Source organism: Antechinus flavipes, chromosome 1, assembly GCF_016432865.1.
Source record: "Antechinus flavipes isolate AdamAnt ecotype Samford, QLD, Australia chromosome 1, AdamAnt_v2, whole genome shotgun sequence".
Classification (NCBI taxonomy): Eukaryota; Metazoa; Chordata; class Mammalia; order Dasyuromorphia; family Dasyuridae; genus Antechinus; species Antechinus flavipes.
In genome coordinates, this window is record NC_067398.1 from 197,434,601 (window position 1) to 197,461,068 (window position 26,468).

A 26,468-nucleotide genomic window follows, 5' to 3' on the forward strand; every position below is an offset into this window, starting at 1 on the left:
AAAAGGATTTTAAAAAGCAAATTAGATAAAAGAGAAAATTAACAAAATTGAAAATAAGAAAACTACTGAATTGATAAATAAAACTGAGTTGGTTTTATAAAAAAAAAAAAAAACAATAAAATAGATAAACCTTTATTTAATTTGGTTAGAAAAAGGAAAGAAGAAAATCAAATTGTTAGTCTCAAAAATGAAAAGGGAGAACTTTCCACCAGTGGAAAGGAAATTAGAGTAATAATTAGGAGTTATTTTGCCCAACTATATGCTAATAAATCTGATAATCTAAATGAAATGGAAGAATATCTACAAAATCAGTTAAATACTCTCATTTTAGAAAAAAGAAATAAAACAAGCTATTAATAATAACTTAAATAATTTATTTCCTCTTCTGTTAACCTGGGCAATCTATATTTTTGTAGAAATCAAATCTTTAAATAAAAATGTTTAACAAAATATTACAGTTACTGTGTACAGTGTTCTCCTAATCCTATTCACTTCATTTTATATCAACTCATCTAATTTTTTCCAGGCTTTTCTGAAATTATCCACTTTGTCATTTCTTATAGAGCAATTTAATGCCACAATTTGTTTGGCCATTTCCCAATTGATGGGCATTTCTTCCTCTTACCCTCACCCCCACCAGTTTCCAATTCTTTGTTATTACAAAAAGAATTGGTATAAATATTTCATACAAATTTATTTTTTTTCTTTGATGTTTTTTGGGGATACAGAATTTATAGCAGTATTGGTGGTTCAAAGAATATGAGCATTGTTCCAAATTATTCTCTAGAACACAAATGGTTCATTAATGTACTTGTTTTTCCACATCCATTCTAGCATGTGTCATATTCCTTTTCTGTCATGTTAGTCAATCTGATACATGTGAGATAGAATCTCAGAGTTGGTTTAACTTGCCTTTCTTTAATTATTAGTGATTTAGAGCACCTTTTTCATATGATTTCTGACAACTTTGATTTCTCCTGAAAACTTCCTATTCATATACTTTGACCATTTGTCAGTTGGGTAACTACGCAACACTCTTAGTGCCTCTTTTTAACATAAATATTTTTTCCAGGGATGTCATATAGATGTGAATTATTGAATACCACTGACAGAAGAATCATACTTGCAAGTAATGGTGATGCAAAGGGCAATTGAAGAACACACAAAGTGGCTAGAGATAAATAGAATACAGCATAATATCAATCGTAATGTACTGAAAAAGTGCCATGAAAGACATCAATGATATATAAGTAAGAAAGAAGCAAAAGTGAAGGCTAGTATCAGAACATATGAGTGTTTGTTACACTGGTATTCATACAATATTAACACAAAGACTCAGTTGTTTATAAAGCATCCTCTAAAAAGAAGTCGATAAAAATTCTGTATTAATGAGTTAACTATAATGGTGGGGGGAATATGAAGCTAATGAACTCCTGGATCTAATGAGCTTCAACTGAAGAAGTATGGAAGCACTGGACTAGGGCCTGGATACATAAAAATGAAATAAGACACAATTTCTTCTTCTCATAAGAGTTTAAAACCTAGTAGAATGAGAGGGAAATACAATAAAAATACAAAGAACATTAAAAAGCATCATGACAACTGGTCCTACTAGGCAGCAAAGACTGAGTCTGGGTCTAGTGATAATGTTTGCTGCAAAAGGACAACCCTATTAAGATCTATAATAAGTTGATAAACCAAGGAGGTTCCTGCTTTTGTAAATTTATCACCTACAGAAATAATCTTCCTGACTAAGAACTGTACTTTTATTTATCATTGTAGTATGAAAATAAACCTAGAGTTTTAAATATTATGCAAGTGAAAATAAACTCTGGCAAATCCTAAGGAGATGGAAAGATTTCCAGTATAGTAATGAATTGTGTTTGTTTCCTAAGAACCAGTTTAGTCTGTCCAAAGTTAGAAGGTGATGATAATCTGCTTTAACTCTGCCCTGGTAAAGTAGCCCTTTGGAGTAGCATTTGGTTCTGGGTGCCACACGTGAGAAGAAAGTGTTTGACGAACTGAAGAACACCCAAGAGAAGGTAACTAGGGGAATATGACTTCAAAATCACACTATATGAAAACTGGACTGATGGAATGAGGTATTTCCAGCTTGGAAAGGGGAAAAATTAGAAGGGGCATGATAGCTGTCATTAAGTACATGAAAGGGATGCCATTTGGAAGAAGAATTTACTATTACCTGCATGGTCTCAGAGAAAAAAAATAGGAACAGCTGGTAGTTGAAAAAAAGGAGAATTTTGCTATAAGTCATGAAAACTTCATAAAAATTATAAAATTATAATAATATATAAAAATTAGATCTGGAAAGAAATAAAATTGGCTTTCCAGCTTCCCTTTTGCTGAAGGTTTTGAAGTAGAGACTTCAAGTAGATGAGTATTTATCAAGGAACCTCACAGTCTGTGACTTGAACTAGAAGATCTTCAAGGTCCTTTTCATTTCTGAGTTCCTGCATTTAAGTTGATTTTAGGCCTCTGAGACTCTATACTAATGAATCCTATCTTCACTTCCCTACATCTGAAAAAGACATCACAAGTCTTTAATAGCCAAGTTCACAACCTAAGAGTTTTTCCCGACTCTTCACTTCCCATTTCTCCTCAATTGCCAATGTTTGTCTGACATGCTTTTCAGTTATATTTCTCCAACATCTCAAAAATTCATTCCCTTCCCTCCATTCCTGAAAGCTGATATCTTATTTTAGTCCTCTATCACCTTACAACAGCTTCTTTATTGATCTTCCTACCTCCATTTCACTCTTCTTATAGCTGCTAAAGTAACAGTTCTAATTATAGGTCTGAACATGTCATCTCCTATTTAAGAACCTAAAGTAGTTCCCTAGATAAGATATAAAAACAATTTAGGATTTTAAAATCTTCCTCAATATTGCTCCAGAGTTATCACACATTATCTCTCCCTTTCATTTCAGCCAGCCTGACTTAACTTTTTCCCCATATAAAACATTTCCTTCTCTTCCACAATTACTCCCTGTGTCTGAAATGATCTTCCTTCTCACCTGTCTGTGGGAACTCATAGATTCCTTCAAGATTCAGCTTTTGTTACCCCTAATAAAGAGCATTTCCTGATTCTCCTAGTTGATTTCTCTCTCTCTGTAACCCCCCGAATTATATTACTTTCTAGGCATGAGATTGCAAGGTTTCAACGATGTAAAGGCTATTTCCTATCCACTTATGATGTAACAAAATCATTTTGAATTGACTGCTTGTCTGGAATTGGGTGTGCATAGAAAGGGCTCCAAGAATTTAACTTTCTCCAGCTGATAAATGGTCAAAGGATATGAACAATTTTCAGATGACAAAATTAAAGTCATCTAAAGTTATATGAAAAAATGCTCTAAAAATCACTATTGATTAAAGAAATACAGATTAAAACAACTGAGGTACCACCTTCACACCTCTCAGATGACAAGAAAAGATAATGATAAATGTTGGAGAGAATATGGGAAAATTGGGATGCTAATGCATTATATGATGATCAACTATGAAAGATTTGATTCTTCTCAATGTTTCAGTGATCCAAATCCCAATAATTTTGGACAGAAAAAATTATCTGTATCCAGAAAAAGAACTAAATCAATACATGCTATGTTCACTTTTTTTTTTTTTAATCTCCCAAGGTTTTATCCTTTTTTTCTGATTTTTCTCTCCCAACATGATTCACAAAGCAATATGTATTTAAAATAAATTAAAAAATTTGGGGGAAAAAATTAACCTTTTCTTCATGGCTGCCTTCAAATATGGATAAGTTGCTATGGACTTATGTGTGAGGAAGGGAATTTGGATCTTCTTCTTGGAGAATCTCCATAAATTAGATGAGCACATGGCCTCCTGGATGAGTAGAAAGTTTGCTAGTAGCCAGACTTAGTGAGGAGAAACCTGCTGGACTCGGAGTAGCCATGGATCAAAGGAAGTTAAAAGAGGATGATTTAACCATCAGCTAAAACCACCCAACTGTCTCTGCCTTAGTTTCCTTACCTGTAAAATGAACTGGAGAAGGAAATGGCAAACCACTCCAGTATCTTTACTTTCCAAGAAAACCTCGTGTGACCATGGAGAGTTGGACATGACTGAAACCTGAAACAACTGAATTGAAAATGTTTCTTTACTACATTGGTGTTTTCTCACCAGGGAACCTCTACATCAGGTGATTTTCACAGTCACAGGTTGGACCAAATCAAAAAAGAAGTCTCCAGTACCAAGCCAAGTGCCAGATGTGTTGGGCCTGGGGCCAGAACCAAAGTTCAAATTCAGCCTCAGACATTTACTGGGCAAGTCATTTTTTGGTTTGTTTGCCTGTTTCCTCAGTTGCAAAATGAGGATAATAACAGCATCTGACTACGCTCAAGGATGTGGTGAGGACCAAATAAGATATTTGTAAGGCACTTAATTAGTAGTTATTCCCTTCCCCTCACTTCCCTTCTTATTGAATTAAATTCCGTTGACGAAAACCATTGAAAAGGTCAAGGTAACTTGTCTCACATTTTTGGTTTTGATTGCTCTCTCTGCTTCAAGTTCCTATCCTTCCCATGTCATCCTCCATATCTGCTTTAAGTGATAGTGCTTAAGTGGATATCTGGACATGTCATCCCCTGGTACACCATAAGAAGGCACCATAGTGCCCGGAGCACTGCATGGCTAACAGGAAGACCCAATTTCTTATCTTTTCTCCCCCCCCCCCCCCGAGGCAATTGGGTTAAGTGACTTGCCCAGGGTCACACAGCCAGGAAGTGTTAAGTGTCTGAGGCCAGACTGGAACTCAGGTCCTCCTGACTTCAGGGCCGGTGCTCTATTCACTGCGCCACCACCCAGGAAGACCCAATTTCAATTATGACTTTAGATATTTACTAGTTGATTCTTAATTTGTCTGCCTCAATTTCCTTAACTGCAAAATGAGGATACTAATAGTACCTGCCTCCAAGGGTTGTTAAGGATCAAATGAGATCTTTGTAAAGTGCTTATTAGCACAGTGCCTGGCATGTAACAGATGTTTAACAAATGTTTGTTCCCTTCCCCCTTTTTATGTACGACTGGGCAATTCAATTTTTGCCCTCAGCTTCCTTATCTGTAAAATAAAAACAAAATGCTCTCATGTTGTGACCAGCACAACATAAATGGAATACTGGTAGTTGAAAATAAGGAGACATGGGACAGCAGGATGGCACAGTGGATAGAACAGGTCTGAAGTCAGGGGGACCTGAGTTCAAATCTGACCTTAGAAACTTAACACTTCCTAGCTGTGTGACCCTGGGCAAGTCACTTAACCCCAATTGCCTCAGCAAAAAAAAAAAAAAGAAAGAAAGAAAGAAAAAAGAAAAGAAAATAAGGAAACAGGGGTCGCTGACTAGGGACTTAATCTTATGTAAAGTTCACAATGTCCCAGTAACTATGCCAGGACCTTATGTTTTCTCATGATTTCAAGTTTAAATGCACTTGTGATTAATCTTAGGAGAAAGAGAACATCCCGGTTATTGAAGTTTCTAGCTTCCTGGGAGTTCTCTACATCTCTCCCTTTTTTGTTTATTGAGGTGCTCAGGTCTTTTAAGTTTGAGGTCCTGCCTGTACATATTCTCTGTAATTCTATTAACTATGGCCAGAACACAGCCTACTAGAGTAGGTCCAAAGAGTAGATACACAAATACATATAAGCAAAATTACAGCAAATGCTGTGAGTATAATTTCATGCCTAATGGCACTGAATGTTTCTTGTATTCTCTTAATCCAATGAGCAATTGTTTGGGCAGTTTGGTCAGGTTCAAAATTTTTATGTGATTCTTTAACATATCAGCAATCTTTTGAAGATCTTCAATATCCAGTGTAACATTTGAATTTCCCCATAATCCATTAAGATGATTTCTAATTTTATTTCATTCCCACTCTAACTCATTGTATTCCTTATTAATTGTACAGAAACTAGTGAACCTGTAATCACCCACCCATCTTTGTCTAATCCTCAATATTTCCACTTCTTGTCCTATTTCAAGGACATTCTCCCTTAATTGACTTATAGCTTCATAAAACTCCTTATTAATTTTGTTCTGTATAGTAAACCCTTTAGAGTTGTTCAAAGTAAGTTTATGTAAAGAATTAGCTTGAACCACTTGATTTTGAACAGAGGTTACAGACATAGCAATCAAGGCACTGGAAACTAAAATAGAAATTAGTACAATTATACCAAAAAATAATACACGAAATAAATTTTTTCTTTCTACTTTTGCTGAGTAAATGTTCAATGTTCTTCAAAGAATAGTCTGCTTGAGTGTGATACCAATTGTCACTCTGTATAGGTAACATTAAATGAAGGCTTCATAATAACAAACACAATAGTGATATTAACCTTACTCCCTATGCATTCAGAAACCTTGCATTCCTTCTAACATTATAAACTCCTTCTACTTTTGCTATTGTCACTTGGCCAGTTTCTCGCCACAAGAAAGCATAATCATTCCCCAAACATGCCTTCACAGTAGCATTATATGATCATTTTTATTTCTATTCTGAAAATATCCCTTTATAGGAGCAAACAATAATGTGATTTTCTAAACCTGATCATTTCCCTTTTATTTCCTCAACAATTTGGTTTGGGGTATCCCTCATGCATATGGTGATTACTTGTCATTATGCTAGGACACATAAGGCTGATTCCAAATTGTAAGACAAAATCTCTACTCTGTTCTGCAGTCCAGAAAAGGAGGATCAGCTTCTTGAGAGTTCCATAGGCCCCAATCTGGATAGGGCGCTACATGAATTCCCCAATCGGGAGTTATTTCACAAGTTCTGTCCCAATATTCTCATAACAGCAGTTGTTAGATTGAGGAAATGCTGTATGCTTTGTGACACTAGACTTAATGCCTTTTTTTACACAATTGGAGGGTTGCAACATTCCTACTAGCCAAAAGCCTGTGAAAAGGGTCATATTTCTAAAGAAAATGAATAGATTGTATCAGCCTACAGCTGTCAAAGCTAGCATTTGTAGTAACACATGGGGAGGATCTTTGCTAAGTGCAGTAAAATTAAACTTAATTATTGAACTATTTGACTCTTCTCTATGCTCATAAATACCAAATTCCTTGACGAAATATTGAAATCCACCCCCACACATAGGATTTCAGGAATGTATTCTCCCCATCAACTCCTCTCACCCAAGGTGGACTTTGCATAATACCCCAGAAGGTATTTTTTCCTTCTCCAACTTAAGTTCTGTCAGCAGAAGGGCCAGTTATAGGAACCATGTTGATTCCCTTGGAGGCATAGTCAGCCCCTGCGAGTCTTCTTTTCTTTTTTCTTCATGCTCTGGATCAAGTTGGACAGGATGGCTGCATCTTTTCAGGATCCACGCATCTCCTTCATCTGTGGAAATACAAAGAAAACCTCGACCCCAGATTATTACCTTAGCAAGGCCCCTCGACACCCTGTTACATCACATACTGTGACCAAAGGGCTGGCAGGCAAAGCTGGACCCTTAACCTTTTCTGTTGCTTTTTGTTTGAGGAAAAATGATGTAGTGAAGAAAAAATAAATCAACTGGGATGTGGGACACATTATTCAATGTGAGATAATCAATGGTATAGAATGCTTTAGCAAGTCTGTTCTTGGGGGATGTCTCCTTTTTGTTTATTAAGAATGGCTTTCAAAGTAATGTTCTTACCCTCTACTTCTCCTGATTTTGATAAGCAAATTTTTATAATGTTATATAAAGAGAGGATATCAGAACACACTACTTGAGGGCCTTTCTCTTTGCCTATTTTGTATAAAGTTTCTCCCACAGCTTCCTTCACTGATAGTGATCTGGGGGCCCATGGGAAACCATTGTAAACATCTTGTAGAAACACTCAACTAATTTTTTTTTAGCCTTTACTCCCTTTTTTAACATGATTAACTGTAAAAATTTAAGATCTTTCCCATCATTCTTCAATCCTTTAACTATTTGCCATTTGTCGTAACCAGCACAATGGTTTAGTGGCTAGTGACGGTTGAAAATAAGGATAGGAGTTGCTGATAATTCAAAGGAGCCATTTATTAAGAGGAAACCATGCTGCTTACATATCTTAAAACTATGTATTATTATGAAAGGCATTGTTCTGTGATCAACCTTGTTTTCTGTTTTCTATAATCTAACTCTGGAGCATGTTGTTAGTTTCTAGGGACTTAATCTTATGTAAAGTTCATAATGTCCCAGTAATTGTGCCAGGACCTTATGTTTTCTCATGGTTTCAAGCTTAAATGCATCTTTGATTAAGCTTAGGAAGAGGGAAACCTCCCAGTTACTGAAGTTTCTAGCTTCCTGGGAGTTCTCTACATCCTTAGATTTCTTCCAATCATTGCAAAGGCTTAGAAATAGAAGATAAAGCATACTGTAAGCAGTGAATAGAATTGCAATTTTTGTGCAATGGGAAAATGAAAGACTGGAAAGATAGGAGAGGTAAGATTATAAAAGCTATTAAATGGTAAAGGGGCTTAAATCCAACCTTAATTATTGAAGGCTTTTGATGGTGATTAGGAGGTGAGGTCAGACTTTCACTTTAGGAAATTTAGCAATGGGATGGACAATGGATAGAAGGGAGATGAGTAAGGCAAGCTAATTAGATGGCTACTGATATAGTCAGGGGGAGAAGGGGAAAGAGAGATAGGTGGGTTAGGGGTCTAAATGACAGGCATAATTTTGTGAGTGGAGAAAAGACATGTGAGACATTATGGAGCTAAAAAGATTTGGCAACTCCCTGAACAGGGAGAATGAGTTCCAAATGAGCAGAGATGACACTGAAAAGATGGTGGCGATGATTAACAGTAATAAAAATTGGGAAGAACAGTGAATTTGAGGAAAAATATTTTGCATATATTGAGTTGAGATGATACTTTATCCAGTTTGAAATATCCAATAAGCAGTTGATAATGAGATACGGAAGTTCAGGAGATCTCAGGATATCATCTTCAGACATGGTAATTCTTCCCTTGGGAAATGAGTTCACTGAATAAGAGTTTTGAGAGAAAAAAGAGGGTCTAGGACAGAACCTTGAGGAAAACCCACAGTTAGTGACAGAGATGATGATTTAGCAAAGGAGTCTGAGCAGGAGTCAGGTAGGAGAACCAAAAGAGAGCAGTCATTAAAAGTGGAAGGGGAAAAAAATGTCCAGGAAAGGGCAGTTAAGTGTTAAAATGTTAGACAAAAAGCATGACAACCAAGCAAAGGCCTTTAGACCTGGCAGTTATGAGATCGATTGGTATTATTGGGAAGCAGTGTCAATAGAATGATGAGATCAGATTGCAGGAAGATGAGAGGGAATAGAGGAGACAATGCAGACAGTTTTTTCAAGGAATTTACCTCAAGAGAGCAGAGATAAAGGATAATAGTGGAGATGGTAGGATCTATGGAAGTTTTCTAAAAGTATGAGAAACGGGTATGTGTGTAGGTAGAAGGAAAGAAACTGATAAGGTAGAAGAAAGGGTTAATAGTAAGGGCAATGTGCTGAAGAAGATGGAGCTAGGATAAAGGTAAGGAAGACAAGTCACCTCCCAATCGGATTAGAATGGAGGTGATAGTGGAAAATGGAGTTGAGGGATGTCAAATAGGGAAAAGAGGGAGCTCTCATTGAATGGCTTATATACTTTTAAAAATTAATTATCATATGAGATTCCCAAATAATTTGGAGGAAAGATGGGTATGGGTATTTGAAGAGAAAAGAGGTTTGGAAGAGGCATTATGTTGAGGTTGGAGAAATGAATAGGGAGGAGCCCAAAGAATGCCTTTTAGTAGCCCCCATTGAAATTATAAAATAATTCAGAATAAATCCAAGCTGCAGTTTTCAAGCTTTAGTCTTCTTCCAGCTTTCTTTAGCAACAAAAGTAGGACTATGAGAATGCTACAGATGTAGCTTACCTAGATTTTAACTGACCATGCTGAAACATTTAATTAAGGAATGCAAACACTAAGTAGTAGTCAGACTCCCAATATTGTTTGACTATCTCTGATACCTATACCTGGAATATACTTCCTCCTCTTCTCTAAAAATCCTCTTTTTCAGCTCAAAGGGGCTATCTCCTACTCTCATAAGCCTCCTAATACAATATAAAAAACTCCTTAAGGGGATGGATTGCTTTTCAGTGTATGTCTTTATATCAATAAGATCTACCATAATGCTTTGCAAACAACACTTAGTTTAAAAAAAAGTTAAAAATTATGTTAAATTTGAGTTAAGCACTTAATTGCAATTAGATATTAATGATTTAATGTCAATTTGAAAGGTTTCTAATGGAGTGTCTTGAGGGTGTTGATGTAGCATCAACTACTGCTGGGAATTAAAGGGGATTTAAAGAATTCACCTTCCAAGTAATGGAAAGCAATAATAACTCTAAGTTACACTTCTACCCTATTTTCTTTCAGTCCCCACATAAAGAGATAACTTCTCATCAAGCCAAGATTTCTACATGCATCTTCTCAGGACTTTCTCACTAATACAAACCCTGCTGCCCACAACTCTATATCCCTCCCCCAATCCTTAAAAATCTCTTGATCTCACTATCTGACAGTCACCTACAATTGCTGCATTCCCTTCCTCTCATTCTAAACCCTATGAGGTTTCTCTCATCATTCAACAGAAAATGTTCTCTCAAAGTCATCAATGATATCTTCTCAGATCTAATGGGCTCTTCTCAAGCCTAATTCTTTATTTTACCACATTGACATAATTCATCATCCTTTTTTTTTTTTTTTTTTTTTGATATATTGCTGGTTTCCTGATTACTCCTTATTCTCCCCTTTGGTAGATCTTCATCGAGATCACATACATTAATTGTGGACCTCCCTTGACATTCTATCCTGGACCCTTTTCTTTTCTCTCTCCTTCCAGTTTATCTTTATGATCTCAACAGCTCCCATGGAATCAATTAACATTTCTATCTTTAGGTGATCCCCAGATCTGCTTATCCAACCCTAAAATCCCTGAGTTTGTCCCAAATCACCAATACTCATTTGGACATTTCAAAATGGATGTCTTCAACAGACATATATCAAACTCAACATCTCAAATATAGAATTCATTAACTTTAACACCCCCCCCCTTCTTTTTCTAAACTTGTTACTACTAAAGGAACCATCATCTTCCTCCTTCACTTCATATTAAGTCCCTTTCTGTCAACTCACACAACCACATACCTAATGCAATGCAGGTTTTCTCATGACCTGAACTTTGTGAAATGGGACTTTTGGTTGCTTTTTGCGTTGTCTCTCTTCATCATCCATTGTCCACTCAGTTGCCAAAAGTACCACTGCTCTACTGGTTCCTCCAAAATCAAATAAAAAAACCTTTTTGTATTTAAAGCCCTTCACAATCTTCAACTTATTTTTCCACTTTTATCTTGTATTTCCCTTCATGTGCTCTATAATCCAGTAACAGTAGACTCCTTGATGTTCTTAGAATCCAACAATGTATTTCCTGACCATCTTTTCAGCAGCTGACCTACATGGCTGAAATAATCTCTGCTCAAATCCACCTTTTGCAGGAGACCTTTCCTGATAGTCCTTCTCCCCCCCTCCATATCTTCTGCCTCACCAATGCCTTCTAAGTGAGACGACCTTCCAGCAGAGCTTCGCACATAACCAACATTTAATAAATGCTTGCTGGCTGATTGTGGGGACTAATATTATCTCTCTCTTTCTCTCTCTCTCCCTTTGCTGCTCTCCCTCCTCCCCACCATCTCACAACACACACACACACACAGTTGACTTTCTGTGGTGATTGGAAACTTGCTAGGCAGATTTCAATTCTAAGTTTGGGCAGAAATACTAAGCTCAACACTATATGAACCGATGGATGTAGAACAAAAAATAACTTTTGCCTAGTAGAGAAAGAGAGCAAATAGAAAAAGAGTAACTTAAAAATCAGACTATAATTCTAAGGAGGTTGCAAAGAAGCTAGGTAGAATTTCCAAATTAGAACTCAATCAAGATTCACACTCAAAATTCATTTAAAGTAATCAGGAAGATATGTTTTTATATTTCTTACTATGCTATATAAAAAATTAGACTGGAGAACAAGAGAGACCATAATATTATTTTTATTAGAGACCTTATATTTCCCCCAAAAGATATAAAATCTTCCTAGAGAAAATATCAAAACCTGTTGAATTTAATCTGCTTTAAGGACAGTATGGGCAAGATAAAAGTAAACTGTCTCTTTCTCTCTCTCAACAAAGGAATTTAAAACATTTCAGTGTAGGTACAACATTAATGTGGAAAGTAATTACAATGTTTTGCCACATTTTTCTACAGAATTTTATTTTCATCAGTACTTGCAGAATACAAGGATCCTGGGTTCTCAATCTCTGTAGCTTTCAAATAAAACAGAGAACATTAAAGCAATGGAAAACACGGTTCTTGAACATTTGCAATAAATGAATGACAACTAAATATGTAGCCAAAGAAATTCAAATGACTACAACTTAAAGAAAGGTCATTTTTATAATTTCCCTGATGTTCTACTTTAGAACTCAAAAAAAGGATAAGAAAAGAAATTTGCTGGTTAAAGAATATATTTGAACAGCTGGTAGTTATCAAAAGTAAAGTTGATACAAGAAGCTGATGAATGACATGAAACATATTCACCAAAAATAATTCTGACAGGCAAATATACTTTTTATTGCATCAAAATGTTTGCTTTATAGCTGATCAGAATTTAGGGAAAGATTATGAATATACAGTTTACCACAGAATACAGTGATCTCCCATAGGAAGGTTTTTCATTTAAGATTCAATTAAAATACTGGATCTTTTTTTATTGGAACTTTCCACTGGCAATCCAACATCTGTAGATTTCAACAAACAGGAAGTTTTCAATCATTGCACCAAGGAAACTTACAGTACATATTTATTGCATGAAGTTAATCACTGGTGATGTTTTATCCATAGAGGCATTGCTTGTTTATTAAAGATGCATGGGATTTATGGATAAACTTAACTTTAATAATACCCTTAGCAAGTGAGCCTTAAGTAAAAATTCAGAACTAGAGAACAAAACAGAAATCACAATATGAAAGAGAAATTAGTATTCATTCTATTTATGATAATGTATAATTGACAAGATTAAAATATTATGCAAATTAAAAATAAGCAAATAAATTCCTTCTAATTAATGGGAATTTAAGAAATTCCCTGAAGAACTTACTCATTGATCACTAGTAAAATATTTTCAAAAAGACCCATGGATCCTTCAAATGATGATACAAAACAACAAATATACTATGGCACATGAACATGAGATTAACTCATATTGAACTGAGTAGTAATAACAATTTAAAAAAAAACAATTTAAGTAAGATAAGTCAAAAACATAATTCCATTATGATAGCTATGAAAAATATACATGTTATCATCAAACTTTGGCCATTGACATTTAAAAATCATATAAATGTTCCCAATATGGTTAATTTCTGAAATGTATAGCAATGCCTTGATTTTGTTTTGTTTTACAAAATCTTTACATCAATTTGCAGTTTCCTTGGTAGCAGTATATTTTGATTAACAGTGTTTATCTTCCTGGTGTTTCTTTCTTACTTCTTAGTACATTCAAAAAGTCTAAATGTTTAAAATAACATCAGCACAAGGTTAGTGAGACAACACAGATCAGAGTGTGGCCAGCATTGTCAAGCAAAAATCACACAATTTAAGTATCATATAAACTAACCATCCCTTTTACCCCCACCCCCAGAACAGTAATATGGACACCAAAAGATTTAATGAGACATATAAAAAAATAAGGCACATTTATATCTTGATATGGTAATCTTGACATAGAAAAACCCATCTCAGAACATTAATGTTCCAATGGGCTATCTAAAAAGATACCTTATGGTACCCAAAACAGGTTTATGGTACCCAGGGAATTATTTCTTGCTTTTTTTAAGTGACAACGGAATAAATTGCACCTATCCCACTTTGTCAAGTAATAAAAATGTCCTTTTTTTACTACATACTGGCAGCCTGGGGTGATGGTAAGGGAAGAATGGATAAGGTAGGATACAAAACAAGAAGTAAATTAGAGGAAGGTATGAAAGTTAATCATTCATATCGCAAAGGCTCCTGGATTGCACTTCACCACAGAATTCACCTCTCCACAGTACAAAATAAGGTTAAAAACATTTGTAATCTGTATGCATTATTGCAACTATTTGGCCATTAGCTATTACCCAACAGCTTTTTATCTCATTTCATTTAAAAACTGAAATGAAATATCAACCATTGCAATTTTCATATAAATTGATCAAGGATCAGCAAATACTTTTAACAACCATCTCACAACCCCAACAAAGACATAATTAGCATTTAACCTGAGACTAAATCTGTTGTTGATAGGTTACTGTCCTTAGATATTTCTTCTTTTGTTGCATTAATTTATACTGACAGTGGTGTTTCATGATAAAGAACTAAAAAATTGTTTTAAAAAATGGCTTTTGTGGAAAAAAAAATCTAAGTGAAAAGAAAATCACAGAATTCATGTTCTCACAGTATCCAGAAGTTGGAATAACAATGTGCTTCTTTATTGCACGTCAAATCAAAAAGATACAAAAGCTATTTCTTCATAATCCAAAAGTGAAAGCCAGGTTCATCTCAAATGGATTCGGAATGTACTGATTTCCATGGGATTCATGTTGATATCACTTATATTTCTAGCATCCGGAGGTGAATGCATCAAAGTTAATGATGATGGTATAAGACTTCGAACAGTAAATTCGTTAAACAGTTTGTGTACCAATACCTAAAAAAATGATAAAAAGATTTCAACATTTAGAATAAATTTATATAGAATAAAAAATCCATAGGCCTACAAATTTTTCTACCATCTTTGTCCCATTTCTTAGACATTGCTTTATAGTAATATGAGTTTCTGTAGTTTAATTAGCTTTCCAAATAAACAAATTCCAGTGATATATTAATCAAGATATTTATTAAGTAGTGACCAGAGGAAAGAGCCTATGGCAGTTAGAACAGTTATGATATTAGAACAAAAACACTTAACTTAAATATATTTTGTTCCTAACAACATTGTTTAAGACTTATACATGTGCTAATACTACTGTTCAATTTCTTCACCTAAAGAATAAGATCCTAAAAATTCTAAGGAATTTTGAAGAGAAAAATATTTAAACTATCTATTGTAATTGCAGTGATCCACTACAGATTATATAAAATGTGAACTAATCTACATGTCTTTTCCCTTTAACTTTTAGATGAACTCAGATTGAGATAACGGAGGATTCTGCTCTAGATAGGTTAGTAGTCCTTAACTTTTTTTTTTTTTTTTTGATTAGTACTTTTTAAAGTCTGGTAAAACCTGTAAACTCCTAAGAAAAATGTTCTTAGATAATTGAAGGAAATGCTAAATTTCAGTTGAGTTTAGTGAAAATTAGAAAAAAAAAATTTTTTCCTATCTAAATTTATGGATAGCCTTGAGTCTGTCCAAAGAACTTAGTTTAAAAAGTACTGAAATAAATTCATGATGAACTGCTGCTTCTTTAGTTGAGTGTGTGGAGAGAAGTGTGAAGGAGAAGATAATAGGGAAACTAGAGACTGCCAAATAAAAGACTGAGAACCACTTATATATTTCAGAAGAATGAAAAACATTTTAAATGTTAACCCTATTAAAATAGCAATTAACCAATACTTTAAAAATTTCTGCTGAGAGTGAGACTCCGATGAGATAATATTTCAAAAGCACCTTGAAAATTTTAGATTGCTATTATTTCTAACGATTTCTAAATGTGTTTTGTATTCCTAGCCATTTTCCTTCTCTAATTCCCAAAATAACCATGACATTGACTGTAGGACCTTGAATTTTGTCTCATTTTGACTTTTTTGCCCATTGCTATAAGTATATACTGATATCTTGTCCTCTACAATGCTTAAGAATTATCTTTTAACATTAGAATACAAGATCTTTGAGGGCAGGGACTGTCTGCTTTCCTTATATTTATATGCTGATTGCTTAATACGATATCTAATGTTATTAAGGAAGCACTTAGCATTTTATCTTTTATTCATAAATAGGCAAGTTTGGATCATGGGTTGGTGGGGGAAGAGAGAGAATACAATGAATTCAGTTCTAGGCATATTGAGTTTAAGATACTAAATAAAGAGAGGGTATCCATGTACACAATGATTCTGGAGAGAAGTGTATGTGAAAAGAAGATGCAAGAATTTACGGTTTCTTAAACAACTTCGTATGTGAGAACTTTTGAGTTTTTCAATAGGCATCAGGTGAGTGGGAGTAGAATTTGGAAGAGCTAGAGCTAGATATACAGGTCAAGGAGTCATTTTCACAGAAAGGAACACTATAACCCCTCTATGGTCGATGTAACCCTAATGTTACTATTATTTTCACATCATTACAGTACATATCACACAATTATCTGTGACATAAGGGAAAATTTCAAACATTTTATTGATTGAGGAAAAAACTTTAAAACATACCTTTCCCTGAGTAAGTGAGCAAGGCAGTCTACTTCTATTAGACAATCTACAATCAAATCCCTTTCTATGAAGTATTAAGGCAGCCTCATCTGATGGTCCACTGTTTTCCTGGAAATAAAGAATGTACCAAATTAATTCATCACAGACATTAAAATAAACTTTTTTATGAATCTTGACATAGCAATTGTTTCAGATCTCAATATTCCTATCATAAATATTAATTCTATTGAACATTTAATTTAGATATGGGTTTTATCTTTTTTCTGAGTTTTCTTATAAGTAAACAAAGCCCCTAAATTTTTTCAAAAAGCATTTTACATTCTGAATAAAATCAAGTATTTTTCAAATAAAAAAAAAGTTCATTATTTGTTCAATGGAATATGTCTGATATGTATATTAATTGAATAAAGAACAAGAAAAGCTAGCCATTAGAACAATTGACCTATTCCTAATTTAAAATTATACTGCATTACTTGTTAAATGGATATTTACTAATATAATTCATGTAAATGGATATTTTATATGAATTATATTAATATTTCCCCTCAAAAATCTGTTTTCATACCAGTAATATTTAGGTTAAATTTCACTTATCCCATGCTAAGTAAGCATCTTTTGGGGGGGGATGGGGTGGGGAGGCTTACCATAAAATACACAACTAGAGAACTAGTGAATATAACATTTGAATTAATAATGCAAAAGTTATTTATTATAAAGTCAAAGTAATGTATTTGGTTAGCCATTTTTCAATCATGGCATGATTCTTTGTGATCCCATTTGGGGTTTTCTTGGCAAACAAGTGGTTTGCCATTTCCTTCTCCAGCTCATTTTATAGAAGAAGGACCTAGGCAAACACAGAGTAAAATGACTTGCCTGGCAGGGTTACACAGGTAGTAAGTGTGAGGTCAGAGTTGAACTCAAGAAGATGAATCTTCCTTATTACATGTACAATGCTTTATCCACTGATAAAGCTACCTTTGTTTTTTTATTTTTTTATGTTTTATGGATTTATTAGCTTCCTCATTCTCATTTTTAGAATTTTTAGAGAATGCTTTTCTTAAGTGAACATTTTTGCAACTCTTTTTCCATTTAGCCAATTATGTATCTCTCTCTCTCTCTTTTTTTTTTGCTGAGGCAATTGGGGTTAAGTGACTTGTCCAGGGTCACACAGCTAGGAAGTGTTGAGTGTCTAAGACCAGATTTGCCAAAGAAATTAAAGTCATTTCGAATGGATGCCCATCAATTAGGGAATAGTTGTAAATTGTGGTATATAAATGTTATGGAATATTATTGTTCTGTAAGAAATGATAAGCAGTATAATTTCAGAAAGGCTTGGAGAGACTTTACATGAACTGATGCTGAGTGAAATGAGCAGAACCAGGAGATCATTATATACTTCAACAACAATACTATATGAAGATGTTATTATGATGGAAGTGGATTTCTTTAACAAAAAGACCTAACTCAGTTTCAACTGATCGATGATGAAGCAGCTACATCCAAAGAAAGAACACTGGGAAATGAATATAAACTGCTTGCATTTTTGTTTTTCTTCCTGGGTTATTTCTACCTTCTGAATTCAATTCTCCCTGTGCAACAAGAGAACTGTTTGGTTCTGCACACATATATTGTATCTAGGATATACTGCAACATATTTAACATATGTAGGACTGCTTGCCATCTGGGGGAAGTAGTGGAGGGAGGGAGGGAGGGGAAAAATCGGAACAGAAGTGAATGCAAGAGACAATGTTGTAAAAAATTACCCTGGCATGGGTTTTGTCAATAAAAAGTTATTTAAAAAAAAAAAAAGAAATTAAAGTCATTTCTAGTCATACGAAAAAAAGCTCTAAGTCATGATTGATTAGTGAAATGCAAATTAAGACAACTCTGAGGTATCCCTACACACCTGTCATATTGGCGAAGATGACAGGACAAAATAATGATAAATGTTGGAGGAAATGTGAGAAAACTGAGACACTAATACATTGTTGGTAGTGTTGTAAATTGATCCAACTATTCTGGAGAGCATTTTGTAACTATGCCCAAAAGGCTATCAAACTGTACATACCCTTTAATCCAGCAGTGTCTCTACTGGGTCTGTAATCCAAAGAGATCAAGAAATAGGGGGAAAGGATCCATGTGTACAAAAATGTTTGTTGCAGCCCTTTTTGTAGTGGCAAAGAAGTGAAAAATGAGTGGGTGCGTATCAGTTGGGGAATGGCTGAAGTAGTTATGGTATATGAATATCATAAAATATTATTGTTCTATAAGAAACGATCAGCAGGATCATTTCAGAGAGGCCTGGAAAGACTTACATGAACTAATACTAAGTGAAATCAGCAGAACCAGGAGATCATAATTCATGGCAATAACAAGATATGTGATGATCAACTCTGACGGATGTGGCTCTTTTCAACATTGAGGTGATTCAGGCCATTTCTAATAGACTTGTGATGTAGGGAGTCGTCTGTACCCAGAGAGAGGACTGTGGGGACTGAGTGTGGATCACAACATACCGTGTTTCCCCAATAATAAGACACTGTCTTATTATTTTTTGGACAGAAAAACACCAGAGGGCTTATTTTCAGGGGAGGGCTTATTTTAATGAACATTGACAGCAATTTTAATAAACAGGTAAATGTGAACAAAAAAAAGTACCTTTATTTAATAATGATCATGTCATCTTCTTCAACAACATCATCATAAGTGTCCATACCCTGAATTCCGTCCTGGATGTCTTGCGCCTCTATTTCCTTCAGAAGAAGTGGACCCAATCTGTCATGTCCAGCAATATAGCTCTCTTTAAATGAACATGTCTTGTCCAGGTAACCTGCTCGTAGTGCCTTGGCGACACAGCTGTCAGTAATTTTATCCCATGACTTCTTCATCCAAGTCATGACTTCTTGCAGACAGGGCTTCACAAAGTTTCCACGCTGATTTCTTTCCATTCTATTTTCAATGTAGTCATCGACTTCCATGCACAAATGGTCCTTGAATGGCTTGTTTATTGCAATATCAAGGGTCTGGAGACAGGCAGTCATTCCTGCAGGAATCATTACTTGATCTATTCTTCTCTCTGCAAAGAAGTTCTTCATTTCTTTAGCGCGGTGAGTGCTGGCTGAGTTCTTCTTTTATCCTCCATCATGCCCCCTGAGTTCTTCTTTTATCCTCCATCATGCCCCCTCACTCCCGCTTACATACCGGGTTTTTATGTTATCCTACTTCAGCTCTCCTCCGCGGCACTGGTCTCAATGGCGCTAGCAAGCAAATCACTGGGGAAGAACAGGATGATGCGCTCACTGCTGCAGCTCTGATTGGATGCAGCTCGGAGTGCGCGGCATGTGTTTCACCCGGAGGGGGGTGGGGTGGGGGTGGGAGGGGACAGTGCATACAGAGGGTACCGTAATGTAACGTGTAGTGCAGGGGATCACCTTCACTACAGTACCAATCACACATATCCACAACCAAGCTGGCCTCATGCTCCCAGGAGGCAGAGAGGAAGAAGTTGTTATTTCTTCTCAAAATTTCTTGGTTTTGTGTCCAGTCATTTTTCTTTCTTGAAGGCTTTTGAATGTAGCTGCTTTGACAATTTTCTTTTTCTGAATTTCTCTTTCCTGTCACCACTACAGCTTTTTATGGTCATTTTTTGTTGTTTGCTCATTTTCCACACTCTTTTTTGCTTTTCACAATGTGGTTTTCTGAGCTAGTTTCAGGGGTTTGGAAGTTTTTAGTTTTTTCAAAGTGGTGTAAGATAAGGAGAATTGTGGGCACTGCTTATCTTATCTTCATTTTGATCTTTACCCAGCAAATACTTGGGATCCCTTGGGATTGTAATGAAAACTGCTTCTTACATCTATCTCCTTCTCTCTTGGGACCAGGAGCTCAGTGCCCCCACTCCCTCTTGACTAAAAATGCTTTTCTTTGTACCTTTGAACTATGATACAAAAGTGGGTACAAGCAATGAAATTGTCAGTCTCTAGTACTACATCCACTGGCCAATTATGAGGTCTTTCTAATAATTCTAGCTTGAGAGCTCCTGCTGCTGCTTCTGTCACCACTACTTAATCCCATCACTGATATTTCATCTACTTGAGCTCCATTGTAAACCCTCTCCTATATTGTCTTAGGCTGGAAGGATGTTTCACTGTAAACTTTCATTAGTTTTACACATCCACAGTTTGTTCTGAGTTATTATTTTAAAACTGCTGAGAGAACTGGATCAAGCACTTTTCCACTCTGCCATCTTGGCTATAGCCCCCTACCCCCAGGCCATCTTTTCAAAAAGAGTATGAGGCAGCCATGGGTCCAGAAAAAAAGATGTATAAGCAAGGTTGTACAGAAGGACACAGATGAGACAATATAATTCACCAGGAAGGAAACAATCATGAGGTGGATAGGAGATAGAAGTGAAAGATAGAAGCACATAATGATGCTTTCCTCAAGAATTTATTTTTCTAATAGTGAAACAAAATAGAAAGAAAGAGATTTACAAGTTGCTTAGAAGAAGCTCATATGAGGTAATTAAAGGACTTTCTTTGATAAACAAAGATTAGAAAATAAAATTTTAAGAGAAGATCAGAAGAAAAAAGAATTAATGAAGGGAACAAAGAAAAAAGCTTGCTGAGAAAAAGAGGAAGTAAAAATTTTTATACATGAAAATTTAAAGAAAATGAGGAGAAATTTTGAATATGCTATATGAGACAGTAAAGACAAGAGAGAAGAGAAAAAACATATAAGAAAGAAATATTAATTGATAGTCTAAATTAAATCTGAAAATTGTGAAAGGAATAGACAAAGAGAAGGAAGAGAGAAGAAAACCTGTGAAAAGAGAAATGTTTCAAAGTAATATAGGCAAATAGCAAGGTGTAACAGTGGATAAAGTAACATTCCTAGAATTAGAAAGACTCAATCTGAGTGTGTGTGTGTGTGCGTGTGTGTATAACTGGCAAAAGCTCCTAATGACAGTTTTAATTTCCTCTTTAATTTCATTTTTGAGACTGATATTTTTTAATGAATGTATCTGTTTTATTGGGTTGTTTTTATTTTTTTGTTTTTTCCATAAAACCAGCTCCTACTTTTGTTTATTATTAGTTCAATAGTTTTCTTTCAATTTTATCAACCTTAGTAGTTTTTAAAGCTTTTCAATTTAGTGTTTAATTTTTAATTTGTTCTTTTTTCTATTTTTTTAAAAACTTAAATGCCCAATTCATTTATCCATTCTTTCTTTATGTTATTATAAACCTTTAGTGATATAAATTTTCCTTTTGGTATTGCTTTGGCTACACCCCACAAATTTTGATACATGGTTAGTTTTCATTGTTGTCATTCTCTTTAATGAAATTACTGATTGTTTCTGTGGCATGCTTTTTGATCCATCCATTCTTCATGAATGGATTGAGTTCCAATTAATTTTAAATCAATTTTTCTACAATCCTTTATTGAATGGAGTTTTCATTGCATTATGATCTGAAAAGAATACATTTACTATTTCTGCTTTTCTGTACTTATGTGTGACATGTTTATGCCCCAATACATGGTTAATTTTTATGCAGAGATCACATACCACTGAGAAAAGGTATCCCTTTCCATTTCCATTCAATTTTTCCCAACAGTCTATCATAGCTAACTTTTCTAAAATTCTATTCAGCTCCTTAATTTCTTTCTTGTTTATTTTATCGTTAGCTATATCTCATTCTAAGAGGGGATAACTTAGGTATACACCTTTTCTATTTCCTCCCATAAGTTCTCCTTTAAAAATGTACCATTTGGTGCATATATATTTAGTATTCATATTACTATATTATCCATAGTACATATTCAGTAAGATGGAATTTTCTCCTTTATATCTGTCAATTAGATCTATTTTTACTTTTGTTTTGAAAATATGATTGCTAGCCCTATTTTGTTTATTTCAGTAGAAGTATAACAGATTGTGGTCTAGCTCCTAATCTTTACTTTGTGTATGTTTCTTTGTTTCAAATTTCTTATAAACAAATATAAAAATCTGTTTTTTAATACATTCAGCTATTCACTTCTATATTTTTGCCTTTTATCTCCCTCCTAACAGCTCCCACCCCTTCCTAATAAAAGAAAGATTCAAGCACTGCTTACCATCCCCTACCACTCCATCAACTAATTTTATGGCTATATATTCACAGATATTTTTCTGCTATTCCAAGTCACAACTAAGGTATGAACAAAGTAAATAGTCATATATGGAACTATACATGGGGGTGAAAAGGAGAAGGAATATTTTTATATGTTATGTTCCTTAAAGCCTCCAAAATATATATATTTTTAATGAAATGTAAGGGGTTTGATTTTCAAATGTAAAAAGCAAGGAAAAGGGCAATATGAAAAAGTTCCTAGGATTTGCATGGATATGATTATATCTGTAATAGTCATTTATTTGTAATACCTTGAATGCTGGTACTTGTTCCCATCCTATATTTCTTGTTTATAGACACCTTCCCAAATGTCAGAAAATTGAAAACTGCTATGTTAATGATCCCCTTCCCCTGCATATTGTTCTTAAACTTATTATTATTATAATATAATCAATATTCTAGTTTCTACCATTCACTTCACCACTGAAATTACTGACATCAAGAGGTCCTCATTTTCTGAGCTGATATCAAATTAATTTCAAAAGTTTCTTTACTCTTTTAAGAGTGTGGTCAAATCCCTAACCCCTTAATTCTTTTCAAGAGAAATTTCTCAATCTTTAAAAATATGAATAACTGTTGATAGAATTTAAGATTCAAAAAGATTTTTATTAAGAATGTCATGCTTCAAAGGTATATATTAATTCTGAGTTCCCTTCTTTCTTTTCAACATACATTAAATGTAATACTGGATTTTATTGACCAAATTTGATTAATTTCAGAAAGGAAATTAAAACCCAAAAGAAACTCATTAAGTATTTCTCTAACTTTCTGGAAATATTATCTGGTGAAAAGGACTTACTATACCAAAATGTATATTTCTACAAAAAGTACAATATGTACTACTCATTGAGAGGATGTTTGGAGCTAGGAACACCTGAGTATAAAACCTGACTCAGACACATAATAAGTTATATGACCCTGGACGCATAATTAATTTCTCTCATCCAAGATTTCCTTATTTGTAAAGGTAAGTTCATAGCAACACTTACTTTACAAAGATTAAAAGAGATAATACATCTAAATCATTGCACAAGCTTTAAAACACCATAATAATAGTATATAAAATTCTATATAAATGTTAGTATGATTATTATCACTAACATTTTTGTTATTTATCTAACCAATTGGAAAAATATTAAATGCTCTTGGATTGGGTGAGCAAATGATGACAATACTACCTGAACTAATCTATTTATTTAGCGCTATACCAATCAGACTCCCAAAAAATATTTTAATGATCTAGAAAAAATAACAACAAAGTTCATATGGAAAAACAAAAGGTCAAGAACTTCAAGGGAATTAATGAAAAAAAATTCAAATGAAGGTGGCCTAGCTGTACCAGATCTAAAATTATATTATAAAGCAGCGGTTACTAAAACCATTTGGTATTGGCTAAGAAATAAGACTAGTTGATTAATGGAATAGATTAGGTTCAAAGGACAAAACAGCCAATAACTTTAATAATTTAGTATTTGACAAACCCAAAGACCCCAGCTTTTGGGATAAGAACTCACTATTTGACAAAAATTGTTGGGAAAATTGGAAATTAGTATGGCAGAAACTAGGCATTGACCCACACTTAACACCATACACCAAGATAAGGTCAAAATGGGTTCATGACCTAGGCATAAAGAATGAGATTATTAAAAGGTTGGAAGAGCATAGGATAGTTTACCTCTCAGACCTGGGGAAAAGGAAGGAATTTATGACCAAAGAAGAACTAGAAATCACTATTGACCACAAAATAGAAAATTTTGATTATATCACATTGAAAAGTTTTTGTACAAACAAAACTAATGCAGACAAGATTAGAAGGAAAGCAATAAACTGGGAAAACATTTTTACAGTCAAAGGTTCTGATAAAGGCCTCATTTCCAAAATATATAGAGAATTGACTCTAATTTATAAGCAATCAAGCCATTCTCCAAATGATAAATGGTCAAAGGATATGAACAGACAATTCTCAGACGAAGAAATTGAAACTATTTCTAGCCATATGAAAAGATGCTCCAAGTTATTATTAATCAGAGAAATGCAAATTAAGACAACTCTGAGATACCACTACACACCTGTCAGATTGGCTAGAATGATAGGGAAAGATATTGCGGAATGTTGGAGGGGATGTGGGAAAACTGGGACACTGATACATTGGTGGTGGAATTGTGAATACATCCAGACAATCTGGAGAGCAATTTGGAACTATGCTCAAAAAGCTATCAAACTGTGCATACTCTTTGATCCAGCAGTGTTTCTATTGGGCTTATACCCCAAAGAGATACTAAAGAAGGGAAAGGGACCTGTATGTGCCAAAATGTTTGTGGCAGCCTTGTTTGTAGTGGCTAGAAGCTGGAAAATAAATGGATGCCCATCAATTGGAGAATGGCTGAATAAATTGTGGTATATGAATATTATGGAATATTACTATTCTGTAAGAAATGACCAGCAGGATGATTTCAGAAAGGCCTGGAGACATTTACATGAACTGATGCTGAGTGAAATGAGCAGGATCAGAAGATCATTACTTACTTCAACAACAATACTATATGATGATCAATTCTGATGAACGTGGCCATCTTCAGCAATGAGATGAAGAGCAGTAATGAACTGAATCAGCTACACCCAAGGAAAGAACTCTGGGAGGTGACTATGAACCACTACATAGAATTCCCAATCCCTCTATTTTTGTCTGCCTGCATTTTTGATTTCCTTCACAGGGTAATTGTACACTATTTCAAAGTCCGACTCCTTTTATAAAGCAAAATAACTGTTTGAATATATATACATATATTGTATTTAACTTATACTTTAACATATTTAACATGTACTGGTCAACCTGCCATCTGGGGGAAGGGGTGGGGGAAAGGAGGGAAAAAGTTGGAACAAAAGGATTTGCAACTGTCAAGGCTGAAAAATTACCTATGCATATATCTTGTAAATAAAAAGCTATCATTAAAAAAAAGGAAAAAATATTTTTGTTATTTAAAGAACAAGAGAATTTTACAAAAAATTTTCAGTTTTAAAACATTTAAGACATTGTACCCAATACAACAAAAGCAATTGTCCTTTAAAGACATATCTTATTAACATACCTTAGATTGTATTGTCCTTAGATTAACTAAATGAATGTCACAAGGCATGGATGATACAAGTGGAGAAAATCCATTCAGGAGGTGAGGAATATTGATGTCTGGATTTGTAGTCATTGTGATGACTGGATGGTTTAAGAAAGATGATGTTAAGTGGCTAAGAAGAGAAGGAAAACTGACCGACTTCTCTTCTTCTTTCTATTAGAGAAACAAACAAAAAAAAAAGAAACTTGGTAACTAAGTATATTTGCATTTCTATACATATTAGACACATTAGTATGTGCATGCACACACATGTACCCATACACACAATCTTAAAATTATACTTTTGAATTCTACATTTATAGCATTTTTACAAAAAAAAAAAAAAAAAAAAAAAAAAAAAAAAGCAATCCAAAATGTCATTTTATAAATGAGGAAACTGGGGTTCAGAGAGGATACATAATTAACCAAAGACCATACACTTAGTGAATGGCACAGTGAAGTTTGAACAAAGGTCTCCTAACTCAAAAGTCAGTGGGAATGTTAGGCGCTTTTTTTTTATTGAACCAGAGTTAAATCATTAAATCTTTACAATCAATGTAATAAAAATAGGTATCTACAGAGTTTTCATTAACATGCTGAAAAGAACATTTTAAACTCCTTTAAAATGATTTTGGAAATAGAAATAATAACCTATCCCACTATTCATTCACCAAACATTTATTAATGTCTTCTATG

General features: G+C 34.3%; 1 protein-coding gene and 1 long non-coding RNA gene across 2 annotated transcripts in view; one reads left to right on the top strand and one right to left on the bottom strand.

The window, feature by feature from the left end:
• Positions 1-7,135: 7,135 nt before the first annotated feature.
• Positions 7,136-23,216, top strand: LOC127560302 (uncharacterized). The gene is made up of 3 exons (XR_007953301.1): positions 7,136-8,455; positions 15,256-15,297; positions 17,822-23,216. It is a non-coding gene; the product is annotated as an uncharacterized LOC127560302 (long non-coding RNA).
• MAN2A1 (mannosidase alpha class 2A member 1) overlaps positions 12,072-26,468 on the bottom strand; it is a 180,702-nt gene continuing 166,305 nt past the window's right edge. The window contains exons 20-22 of the mRNA XM_051994766.1: positions 25,752-25,946; positions 16,496-16,603; positions 12,072-14,783 (exon numbers count right to left, since the gene is read on the bottom strand). Coding sequence (XP_051850726.1) covers positions 14,631-14,783; positions 16,496-16,603; positions 25,752-25,946 — 456 coding nt within the window. The 3' untranslated portion in view covers positions 12,072-14,630. The remainder of the gene's footprint in view (positions 14,784-16,495; positions 16,604-25,751; positions 25,947-26,468) is intronic.